Source organism: Vigna umbellata, chromosome 10 (assembly GCF_029865625.1).
Source record: "Vigna umbellata cultivar VRB3 chromosome 10, Vumbellata_1.0, whole genome shotgun sequence".
NCBI lineage: Eukaryota > Viridiplantae > Streptophyta > Magnoliopsida > Fabales > Fabaceae > Vigna > Vigna umbellata.
The window spans coordinates 11147987-11161151 of NC_142174.1; the positions used below are offsets into that span (position 1 = coordinate 11147987).

The 13165-nt window shown below is 28.9% G+C and overlaps 1 protein-coding gene and 1 non-coding gene across 2 annotated transcripts; one reads left to right on the plus strand and one right to left on the minus strand.

The window, feature by feature from the left end:
• Positions 1–3959: 3959 nt before the first annotated feature.
• LOC124842383 (phosphoglycerate mutase-like protein AT74H) lies at positions 3960–5943 on the plus strand. Its single transcript, XM_047318853.2, has 5 exons — positions 3960–4823; positions 4912–5031; positions 5115–5328; positions 5486–5566; positions 5671–5943. Exons 1-5 carry the CDS (start codon positions 4292–4294, stop codon positions 5756–5758), a joined length of 1035 nt encoding a protein of 344 aa, XP_047174809.1. The 5' UTR covers positions 3960–4291; the 3' UTR covers positions 5759–5943.
• Positions 5944–6402: 459 nt separating this feature from the next.
• TRNAA-AGC (transfer RNA alanine (anticodon AGC)) lies at positions 6403–6475 on the minus strand. Its single transcript has one exon. It is a non-coding gene; the product is annotated as a tRNA-Ala (tRNA).
• Positions 6476–13165: the final 6690 nt, after the last annotated feature.

A 13165-nucleotide genomic window follows, 5' to 3' on the forward strand; every position in this document is an offset into this window, starting at 1 on the left:
CAGTAAGTTTTGGTTTAACTGAGTTATCTATAGGTAACATATTGCATTTGATTATTCATAATAAATGCTAGACCTAGTCAAAATTGAATTATACAATGCTATCAAAATCAGTATCATGAATATGATTTACAACCCAACAATTATACAGGAATAAAATATTAAAAGACACCTCTATTATTTGGCAACTATAAACTAATTTTTTTCTTACAAATAAATATTTGACCTAACAATTTTATTTGTTTTTGTTATTTATCTTTATTTCTCATAATGATAATTAAAATTATCATTGTTTTTATTTTGTTTATTTTTATTTTTTATTATTGCTTTTTAAATAATTAAGGTTTTATTTAATAAACTAGAAAATAAAATTATTTGGTTTTTATTTGTAAAAATATTATACTTAAAATTGAATAATATATCCAAAAAAATCAATTATCAATAAATTTCGTTACTTTAATTACAAAAATTTATATAAATAGTAGACTTCACTAAGTTATAGAAAGACACAATCCTATTAGGGAATAAGAAATTAATCCTAAAAGGTAAAGACTCATTTTAGAGGATACTATCCCCGTGAGGTCCAAACTCTAATTGTAAGAATATAAAGAAACAAAAGATACAAAAATGCAGGGATGAGTTAATTATTACAAAAATAATCTCTAATTAAAAGATATCCTAATACTCACCAAAATTCAATTAATTAAAGTCCAAACATTAAATTACAACAAAAATTCTAAACTTTTGTTTTCAAAAGACTAATATATTGAATCAATTTGTTAGACGTTGCACTTGCCATATTAACCATCCTCTCCTCATCTTATAAAATAATAACTCAAGTCATATTATTTTTGTTGATAAAAAGATAATATCTTTTATTTTTAATCTATTTTCTTTATTTTTTTTCTCACTCTCTTTATCATACAGCCCAAAATAATTATTCTCTTATTCATTTCTCATTTTTGACAAAGTAAAGATAAGAGGAATTAATTTTTTTTGTTAGCTAACTAATAAAGTCTTTCCTTTTTCCTTTTTATAACTTTGTGTAAATATGATTTAGAAAAAGAAAATTAAAGAAGAAAACGTATTGAAAAAAAGGAAGGAAAAAGAAATAGAAAGCTAGATTAAGATGATTTCTTTTAGTTTTTTTTTCATGAAAAGAAATGTAATATATATTTTTTTTGAATTTCTTATAAAGTTAAAAGAGAAATAATTTGTAAGGTATATAAGAAAAATAATTTGGTATTTTAATTTTCAAGATTAATTTTATATAATACTCCAAAAGAAAAGATATTATTAAAGAAATGTTAGGTCTCCGCTACTTTCTTACATGTTATAATGCCAAACGGAAAAAGAAATTGATTTTGTAATTTTTTTCTTTTCTTTGCAGTCTGTTCTTTCGTGTTATTTTTAACTTTATTTTTATTTTAAAAATATTGTTCATAAGTTTCTCTACTTCCGGTTGCTGTAGCTCTTAGAACTGATATTTTCGGCTCGAAAAGAATTTTTTTTTTCAAGCTTTCTGTACGAAATTAATAAAAAACCAAGGTAAATTATGAAGTAATGAGATTTCTATATTATTACATTTTCTATATTACTTATTTTATTCAAGTTATTTTCTTTAGTTTCTTCAGAAAAAAAATTGTTGTAATTCAGTAACGAAATATAAATCTATTATTTTGCATTAGGTTAGATATTTAGAGTTGTTTTTGTTGGATTGAGAGGAGGACTATTCCTACACAATTCTCCTGGACGAAGGTCTCCTTCTCATCCTGCTTTGAATGACCGATTTGAGGGGTGACCTGCAGAAGACACTCTGACCTTTAAATCAGATGTTTTCTCTAAAGGTTTAAAGTAATTAAATTATGAAAAAGTGTGTCTTATCCGATTGGATATTACTACGAGTTGAGTCAAATGAACCAATCGGCTGGGGTACGGAAAAAAACTTCGAAGGGGACACGACAACAGTTGAACAAAGTTAAAGTGTAATTAATATAGTAATTATTATTGATGAATGATTAATGTTGCATTAATGACTATATATTAAGAGATAAATTAATAGGTCTGATTTTTTTAATCTCTACAAACAGATGTTTAATTTCGGTAAGACACACTTTTACAAAATTTAATTACTTTATGTCTTAAGAGAAAATATCTGACTTAAACGTTGAAGTGTCTTCTGCAAGTCACCTCCTCAAACCAATCGGTCATTCAGAGTGTGCAGAAATCATCCTCATCCCAATCCAAGAGAAACAAAAATTTATTTCACAACAACCAACAACATCTATCTGTCAATTATGGTATTTTTCACAATTGAGTATATTTTATGTTTATACAAAAGATTAACTAAGGGTCGGCACTCGTTACCCAAGTCACAAGGCAAAGCTATTGGTGATGATAATAAATCTCTGCTTATACCGTGTTTCAGGAAGAAGTCAAGTTTCCAATCACACCTTTTTAAACACCAATCATAAATTCTTAAATTAAACCTAGTTTGGCCCTAGAAGTAAAATTTAAACAGATAAATTTATGCATTGAAGTGAAACTTTTACAAGATATTAATCAAAAACAAAATTAAGATCATTAACATAAAGTTTAAGAAATAACAAACCATAGTGAGGAAGTGGTCCACATCCTTACACTATAACTTTGACTTGTTCTTCTCATCTCTCTGTTCATATCTATCCACTCGTTATTATAGGTATATTTTATATATTTGCTTTTCTGCAGCAAAGAAAATGTCTCCATCGAAAATGACATAACGATGGATTTAAGCTCTTCCTTTTGCAGCTGAAACTGAGAGTTTTATAAAGATGGTCCGTGCTTGTGGAAGGATCTTGCAGTTATCCTTGTTGGTCCATCTCAGTTTGTTTTTATTGCTAATTTATTTTTTGGTTGAATTAAGGAAGAAGGGGTTAAAGGGTCATAGGGTAACAACAGACAGTAAACGAGGTAAGAAGAGAGGGCCCCACGAGAAAATGAAAACGACAAAACGTCACAGCCAACCAAGCTTTCTCTGCCAAGATAGATTCTGTCCCTAACGAATAGAAACGAGACTTCTTGCAATGAAGACGAGTTAAAATGAGAAAATAAAACTATGTACAAAAATGAAAACTCAAGTTTCATTGATATTATGTTTCTCGAATGAATTTTTTTTCAATAAATCCAACAAAATATTTATCGAATATTGAAGAGGAAACTTATCTTTCACACGTATATATGTATGAACCGAGTTTTCTGTTTCAGCTATAGACTGAAGCAATAAGATTAATTCAAAGAAGAACATCTACAAGATTAAAGAATGTGCTTTTACTGTCACTTTTCGCAGAACGTTGCATTTGGATTTCAGAGAAGCTTGTGGTTTCAGATTGGATATATGTGGAGCTTGTTTATTCTTAATCCAACTTAATCTTCTAAGGCTTATAATAATCTTTATATTTGTTCTTTTGTGAAATAACTATTATAATTCCAAATTTATGAATTCCATTTTCTTTTGTCTTGAACTCTACTTTAATGCTAAAAGGAAAGGCAACTTGTATAAGAAAAACACTCACTCTATATAATTAACATTTAAAATCAATATGTTGATATGTATACATACATATATAAATCATATTATAATTAAAAATTACAACAACAAAATACATAATTTTTTTTATTGGCAATAATTTCTGGAGAGAGTAATTTGAATTTCATACATAAATTATCTTGAATAATTTTTTAATTTGAGTAAATTTCATTAAATTACAGGTATGGTTGTACAGGTTTTTTGAAAAAGGCTGGGGCCTCGGCTTCTCCAAAAAATGTGTTCGTCGTACTTTTCTTCCATCTTTTAAAGAAGGCTTCTACGGTGCATTAATCACCAAACATATTTATACCATAAGTTATTGTACACTGCACATGGTGGGCTAAACTTTTGGATTATAAGTCTGCATAATAAGATAGGCCCAAAACTCAAAACAAATCCACACAGTACAAAACGCTGATAAGTTTCACCTTCTCCTAAAACATGGCAACATGGCGCCATAACTATGCTGCCATTTGTCATTCCACAGTGAAGATCCGTTACTCCTCGGACTATGTCTCACTATTCATCATCCGTAACAGCTCACAAACTCTCATCTCCACCGCAAACACTCTTTACACACCTGAGGCTGTTATTGCTTAATACCAATCATATTCATTGGTAGGTGAATACCAAGTTACACAGCACGTGAATTCAACAGAAATGAAATGATGTGAGGTTGGAACGTTCAATAAATTTACCATCTTCATCACTCACCGGATCGTGAGCATGGCTGTGCTACCTTTCCCATACTCAGCATCTCCCACTCCATCTCTCCACTTGTCTCAACAAAAAGGCCTTAAAACAAAACTAAATTCCAAAACAAGCGCGTTCTCACCAATCCAATGCTGTCACAGCCAGACAGAGCCATTCCTACTGAATGGCCTGGCCAGAGTTTCGGAGAAGATTCCTCTGAGCAACCCTTCTGTTGCAGCTTCCGGCGTGGCTGTTCCGCCCAGGCCTCGAAGGATAATCCTTGTTAGGCATGGAGAGAGTGAAGGAAACGTGGATGAGAGCGTCTACACAAGGATACCTGATCCCAAGATATCGCTCACCGAGAAAGGGAGGGCACAAGCCGAGGCATGTGGGAACAGGATAAAACAAATGATTGAGAAAGAACACGGACAGCGCTGGCAGGTTTACTTCTACGTGTCGCCGTATCGAAGGACCCTTCAAACCTTGCAACACCTCGCTCGTCCCTTTGAACGTTCCAGAATCGCTGGTTTCAGGGAAGAACCTCGCATTCGGGAACAGGATTTTGGTAATATATATTAGCTAAAGTACTCCGTACTTGTGAAATGTGTGTTTTTTCACACTTGAGTTCACTAATTGTTTGTGTGATTCAAAAGGGAATTTTCAAAACAGAGAAAAGATGCGAGTGGAAAAGGCACTTCGGCAGCTTTATGGCCGTTTCTTTTACCGATTTCCAGATGGAGAATCCGCGGCTGATGTGTATGATAGAATCACTGGTAATATTAATACGTATATGTTGTTCGGGAATCAAAGTTATCAAGTTAAGTGCTGATGCAGAGTTTTATACTTGTGGTTGAAGGATTTAGAGAGACGTTGAGAACAGATATTAATATTGGACGGTATCAGCCACCCGAGGAGAGGAAAACAGAGATGAACTTGGTGATCGTGTCTCACGGCCTAACACTTCGAGTGTTTCTCATGAGGTGGTACAAGTGGACGGTTCAACAGTTCGAGGGTCTCAACAACTTGGGCAATGGAAATATGCTTGTCATGGAAAAGGGTCATGGAGGAAGGTAGGTACATTCCTTTTGTTTACTTTATTGAATTAATAATAGGTTATTGAAATCTAACATGGAAAAGGGTCATGGAGGAAGGTAGGTACATTCATTTTGTTTACTTTATTGAATTAATAATAGGTTATTGAAATCTAAGAGGAATGCGCATGAACAGGTATAGCTTACTGATGCATCATGATGAAGAGGAGCTGAGGCGGTTTGGACTGACTGATGAAATGTTGATTGATCAGGAGTGGTAAGAATCATGATCCTTTTCACTTTAGCCTTTTCTTTTATGAGAACTACCACGTTGTTGTTTGATGAACTTGGTGGACTGAGAGGTGTTTGACATGTATGAAGGCATAAAATTGCAAGACCTGCTGATCTGAATTACGATTGTCCAATGGTCAATTCCTTCTTTCCCCACCTCGGTGAAGAAACATGCTAGTTGATCAAGAACTTGCAGCAACTTCAAAGTCAATGCAAAGGCTATAAACCACAGCATGTACAGTAAATAGCTCAGTTATGAAAACAAAGAGTAGTGTTGTATCTAGCTAACTAGTAGAAAAGTTTGTACCCAAGAATTTAACAATAGAAAAAGTTAGTATACAATGATCGGGTTACTTTTGGTTAGCACCGTGTTTGGCAATAGTAGGCGAGTATAGATGGTATAACAAATGTTTTGTTGCCTAAGTTGACTCCATTATCTGCGGCATCAGATGCAATTCTCAAGTAAAAATCATGACTACTCTTTTCCACGAGTCTTTACTCTTGATCACTGCATAAACCCAGAATCTTTAGTGCATCCATCGTCATTTCCAAAATAACTAAAATCTGATATTGTACGATCGAACACCTTCCTCTTATACACAATCACGGAACTTTGTATTATTTTTTTTCCTGTTGCATTTTGAAACTTATATCGTGGTACCAAACGTGCTTTTTAGTAAGCTTTCAAACAAACAAGACATCCTCGTATGGATGATTGTTTACGAAAAAAGAACCTGTTACAGGGTAGTTCTGCTATATTATCTTCAACATATGAAAATGATTATCATAATAAAAAGGCAAAAAAAATGTACTTCAACAACATGGAGATGCGGGGTATCGATCCCCGTACCTCTCGCATGCTAAGCGAGCGCTCTACCATCTGAGCTACATCCCCTTTTGCTATTATATTCAAGATTATTTTTTATGATCTATAACACAAGTTTGTTTTAATTTTCATGTAGCCATTAACCATGCATGTTAATCTTTTATGTACTGTCATTTTGAGTAAATCACGCGCAAATTACTTTAATTTCTAACCTCACAATTTACAAGACATCAGTTTAATATTTGAATCTAAAATACATATTTCACTCTGGTATTTAACATTAGTGAGCAAATAAAGTAAAATAAAATTAGTAAATGTTTCCTTAACTAATAAAAAATACATAAAAGTGAGTCTAAGTTAAATCTAGCCCAGTTTCCAGAAATAGTTTTTGGTCTACCCAAATAACCCTCAATCTATTATTACCATCAACAAACATGCTTAGTTTTTTCTTGATTTTTTTCATCAAGGTTTTTTTAATGATGCGTTGATAAATTTTCTTAAAAGTTTTAAGTTCATGTATAGTACAATAAAAAAATTAGTTTTTTGTTTTTACTATTTTAATGTATGATTTTCATATTTGAAACTTTTTATTAATTCAATAATATAATTCACCAAACTAATTATACTGCCATATTTCCTATAAATGAGAGAGTTAAAAAAAACATCATTAATTGAACAAATGGGAGAATTAAAAGAAAATATCAACATATCCTCACGGTGGTAATTACAATCATGTTTTAAAATTAAGGCTAGTTTTCATTTCAAGCACTCTACCATAAGCTACATCCCGATATCATCAAGAAGCACTTTTGAAATTAAACCCAATTAAAAAACTATGGACAAGGGTGGCGGGCATGGGCTTCCCCGTGGAGCTTTGTGGTCTTGGGCTTCCCCGTTGACCTTTGTGGTCTTGGGCCAATCATTCAGGTCAATCTGTACATTAAATATGCCATAAACTCTAAAATAGTATTTTTTTTTCTTATTATTTTTTTTCAAGTCCTCCAAGTTATGAGATTGGGGATGGCAACGGCTGGGTGGGACTGCCACACTATTATTCCATTTTTATTTTTAAGTAAAAATTAATTTTCACCTTTATATTTATGAGATATAATTTTTTTGTTTTATATAACTCGTATTTATCTATTTATATTCCAAATATTAATTAAATAATTTTTATAAAATATTTAAAAGCATGATATAATTAGTTATCTAAGTTTAAAAGGATGTGTATTTCTTTTCTTCGTAATCAAATGTTAAAAAAATTATAATAAATATATAAATATTAAATAGAAATATCAAATAATAATTATATTAAGGTCAAATAATTACAGAAAAATAAAAATAATAAATGTTTCTCTTATAAATAAGTTATAAATTTAAATGAAAATATAAATATAAATTTTTAAATTATCTAATAAATTAAATATATTTTAATAATTTAAAATGAGAAGTATGAGAATGGTTTTTATAACAGATATAAAGATACGAATACCTCTTATGCTCTCGTAATTTTTAAATCGAATATTATCAACAATTATACTTATATCCAATAAATAAGAGGATTTCTTGTGGAAACTGATACAAATTGGACATTTGTTATATTTTACAGGAGGGAACAAAAATAAATCATTTTTGTGTAAACAATAACAAATTTTGAAAATTTAAGATTTATCTTTTCATTTGATGAAACCTCGTTAAAAAAATGTATACATACCCAAGAAAGTAAAGTATATATAATACATACCAAGATAATACTATTATATCTTCATTATTGAACAAATAAGAAATCATAATATTCTATCGTACCCATCCACACTGTAGAAAATTTAGATTAATAAATATCATAAAACAGTTGTATAAATATATAATCCTGCTAATCTCTATCTTAAGACCTGTTCTAAGAGATCGGTGATAATTTATGTCAAAATATTTAATAAAGTTTTATGCAAAATTAAATTAATTTTTGTTTGTCTCTATTCAACACTATGAATAGGTACAATACTATGAACAAGTACGCTTTATTAATAAATAATGGCTGAAATATTGTAAAATAAAATGTATTGATAATAAAGATAAATTTAAGATAAGAAAAATATATATTTTAAATAACGAACAAAGTTAATTGTTAAAAAGATGACTTAAATGCTTACTTCGTTCTCAGAGATGAATTTCTGTTTACTACCAGGATTTAAAATTGAAGACATTGGATCCCTATGTTATGAAAAATATATGAATAAAGTCTAGAAAGAAAGAACAAGTTCAATAAATCATTAAAGAAAAAGCTGAACAAGAGATAGAAAAAGCTGAATAACATAATAGAAAAGAAAAAAAGTACAACCACATCAGTATGGACTCAACGTCGTTGCTGTCAACTTAATGAATAGGATCATATTCATACATTTTTCATAACATGACCCAATGTCTTTATTTTTAAAACTGGATACTGAAAAAAAATTTACATCTTAACAAGGACGAAGTAAGCATTTAAGCGTAAAAGATATATTTTGAAAAAAAGAATCCGATTTGTGATTAGTATCTAATAAAAAGAGTGTTGCAGAGTTGATAGAAGATGGTGACATGGGAGACCTTACTGCAGAGGCTGAGAATCAAAAGCAGTTTGAAGTGGCTGAAACAACACCCTATTTTGCCTTTTGTCTTTTCAACCCTTTATGCTATCAAAATCTCACTTCTAGATAACTTTGCACTTTGCACTTTGCACTTTGCACACCACCACTTACTGCATCACACTGCTACATATTAGTTAGCTGTTTTTCCCACTTCCAAATGTCTTCAGATGTATATAATATTTATATATATATTTCTCCAAAAACAAAAAATGTACAACATATTTTCCTAATTTTAAAGCTTGACATAGGTAAAGTGATCATGAGAGACATGTTTGTAGTTAAGAAAAAAGATGATAAGAAATATTAAATTAGATGTACTATTTGTAGCAATAGCAATACATGAGAGTTATTTCTATATGGGGATCGGATGGACGAAGTGGAGCCACGTCATTGTCAGAAGTGGTTGAATGGTTAAGTATTTGAATTTGGTATATTGTAGTGGTCTGAGCTCTCAGATAGATGAAAGTTATGAGCAGAGGCTATATAGCCTTTATTTTTATAGATAGTACCATATATAGCTAAAATCAATAGAAAGGACATTTTGGGTTAGGTACTTGTTTTTCACTCTATCATCTCACACCACCCTTTTAATTATTCAATCTTATCTTAATGTGCTAGATCTTACTAGGTCGTAGAATGTCTTATGAACATTTTTATGCTTATCTCTTACCTTCTTATGGTTGCTTCTTAAGTTCATCTTCACCAAAATCTTAACTACAAGAAAAAAGTCCAACAATATTATTATAAAACTTAAGAGTTCATTTACTAAAATTACTTATTTATTAACTTTATGAAAAATTTGAACACTTGTGTGTTATTAGAAGATTTATAATATGATTAAAAACAATTAAATATTACATAATAATATTTTTGTTAAATATTTATAAATATAATTTTGAGATGTCCAATTCATCAATTTTTTTTACGTTTTTAACTCTCTCGTAGTAATTCTTATAAACAATAGATAAAACAAAATTATATTTTTAAGTGATATGACAAACTTAAAGAATGTTGTTTCGGTAATCAGTTGTCCAATATTCATTTTTCAAGTTTAACTATTGTTCGTCAATACCGATTGCAAGTTTAAAATTAGTTTGATTTTAGAAAAAATAATAATAAATACAATTAAAGAAGAATCTACCACCTTATTTTGTACTTTTATTTATAATTTTTTGTAATTTTTCATTATAATCTAAACTCCACCAACCTTGAAAGATAATTAATTAAAATGATTGTCTACCTTAAATTATTTCTGTTTGATTGTTGAGTTTTTCTGATAAAAATATCGTCTTGATCGAAAAAGTCACCTTGTTGACTGATGGATTAATCGTTCGACCAACTTATTAATCAGAAGATACTATACAAGTGTAATTAAAACGAGATTAAAATAATTATTATGTTTGATTAGTGTTGGAAATATATATTTATAAAAGTACGAGAGGACAAATGATACGGAGAAAGGAGAAAGCGCATGTATTAAAGACGTGAGTGACAATTTTGCTTCCAACTTCTTACTTTAACTATAGTGGCAGACAGCTTCTGAAATTAAACTCAAGGTTTTGGCATCAATAACTTAACAATGTCATTAATCACAGGTAAGTCAGAATCAAATTAATAAATACCTACGAACGTAATTAGTGGGAAATTAACTATTAAAGGCTGCTGCTTTTGCTCTTCCTGCAAACTCATCATATGCCTACTGTACTGCCATATGCCACCCTAAGTTTCTAATACAATTTAATTACAGTCAAAACAAGTCAATAATTTTATTAATTTAGTTCTAAATCATCGTGTATTTTTATTTGTTCAATAATTGTTTGAGACTTATATATTAAAGTAATTCTTAAATCTTTGGCAATGTAAAAGTTCAGTTATTAAAACTAACTCAAAACACTGAAACTTTATATTTTATGTAATACTGAATATGTTTATAGTTATGTACATTTAGATTAAAATTTTATTTTAGTAAATTACGATTAATTTCCACAAGCACAAATATTGTATTATTTTCTTTTCTGATATTAAAATATATAATTTCACTTATTTAACTGTGAGATATAGCACTTGTTAAGATGAGTAATTTATATAACTTTTTTATTTCCTGAAATATATAAACATGAAATTGTATCTTATGTTAAAATTTAAAATTTAATTTACTAACGAATAATTTTGAAAATTAAATATCTTCAAATTAATATTTTAACTAGAATACAATTAATTTAACAAGTTTCTTTTACGGTTAATTTATGAAATTATTATTTATCCATTTGATATCCTAATTTCTTCCCATATGTTCTCTCTTCGTCTTCTTTTTTTCTTTCTACACTTTTTGGTGTGTCTTGTTAGTTTCTAATTCTCTATCCTATTTTTTCTTTAACTTTGTGTGGCTTCTATCTTTGTTTTTCACTATAGTTTGAGTTTTTTTTTTCTTTCTTGTATTATTTATATATCAAAGTCTAATGCATCAGCCCAATTAAAAGTTACTCAAGGTTATATTTCCATCTCCCACTATATAAATTTCTATTAATGAGAATAAAATTTACCATAAAAAAATCTTTTTAAAATGTTGAGAATAATTAGAAAATAATTAATTTATGTTGATGTACACCGAGAAGCATAAATAAAACTATAAATATAGATGTAATATGATTCAATATTTCCTTACCTACATCCATAAATACTTGGAACCTTTTTACAAAAACCGTCCAATGCATTTTTTTTTTGAGAGGAACAAACCATTCAAAAAAGTAATTAAGTTGTGTAGTCAACTATCAAATAAACACTTCATTTTTTTACAGTAGTTTTCATTATTCTTTTATTTATACTACTCATGAGACTTTGATAAATGTAATAACCAACAATAAAAATAATATAATTATTAACATGTTGTTTTGAAAAAAATATAAATAAATAGTCTTGCAATCAATAATTTTTTTCCAATAAGAATTATTTTAGAATTTATAAAGAAATATAAAAATAATAAAAAAATGATACATATTTTTTAAGTATTAAAGTAAAAACCGTATGCTTTAAAATAAATAAAAAAATACACCTTAATCTCTTAATTATCTAAGATTTTCTTTTAAGAATAAAAAATGAATAATATCTCAAATGTGATAATTAACTTTATAAGTATTATTTCAATATATTTAAAGTTATAATATTGAAATTGTTTGTGATGATGTAAAATATGTTCCAAAAATAACTTTCAATCTCATAATCTCGAATGAGAAAACGGAAAAGTGATTTTAAAAGCGATTCCTCTTAAACTTTAACTAAAGAGCTTGGAAAAGAATATATAGAGGAGTCATCTTTAATCTCAACTGAACTATGTAAAATTATCATACGTACTAGAACAATTTAGTCATAATAACTCTTATTTAAAAGCAATATATGTATATTTGTAAAAGCGTACATAATATTAAAAAATTTAAAAGAGAATATGACGAAGAAAAAAACATTTTGATAATATTATTTATTAAAAAAACTTTAACGATAATATATTTTAATAGAAAGATAGGAAGAGATACAACTTGATATATTAATATTTTGTAAAAGTATTTATACACTTAATCATGAATAATTTAGAAAAAAATGTTTTATTAACTTGTAGAAAATAAGAACCTATTGTACGGATGTTTAACATACACACACAATTTCTACACTGGTAAGATATTATATCTCTTAAAAAGAAGAATATCTTATGTGTATATAAACTTATATCTATGTTTTATTCTATCAGGGGCTTTGTTTGTATTTTAATTATCTTCTTCTCAAATAAAGGATTATGGTTCTCCATCTATCTCTCACAGACCACCTATCAGAGTTTCACCTTACCATGGAGGGATGTACTGAGTATGAAAGGTTCAATATACACATAAATTTTTATATTGGTAAGATATTGTCCGTTTTAAGTTAAATTCTTATGAATTTATTTTTGATACCATTCAAAAAAGTCTCTTATATTTTATGTGTATATAAATTTATATTCATCTGGTTTATTTTTTGTTGGTATCCTAACCCCGAAAACTATAATGTTAATGTGTATGCAACAACAGTCCAAAAGGGAATGAGATTGGTGGCGGGTTCCGGTCTTAACCCGGTTGCTCAAGAGCTCCACTGCTACTGTTAC

Coding starts and splice junctions, on each gene's coding strand:
- LOC124842383 (XM_047318853.2), top strand. CDS start 4,292: ATGGCTGTGCTACCTTTCCCATACTCAGCATCTCCCACTCCATCTCTC. Junction 5,032..5,114: donor TGTGTATGATAGAATCACTG/GTAATATTAATA, acceptor TTGTGGTTGAAG/GATTTAGAGAGACGTTGAGA. Junction 5,329..5,485: donor GAAAAGGGTCATGGAGGAAG/GTAGGTACATTC, acceptor GCGCATGAACAG/GTATAGCTTACTGATGCATC.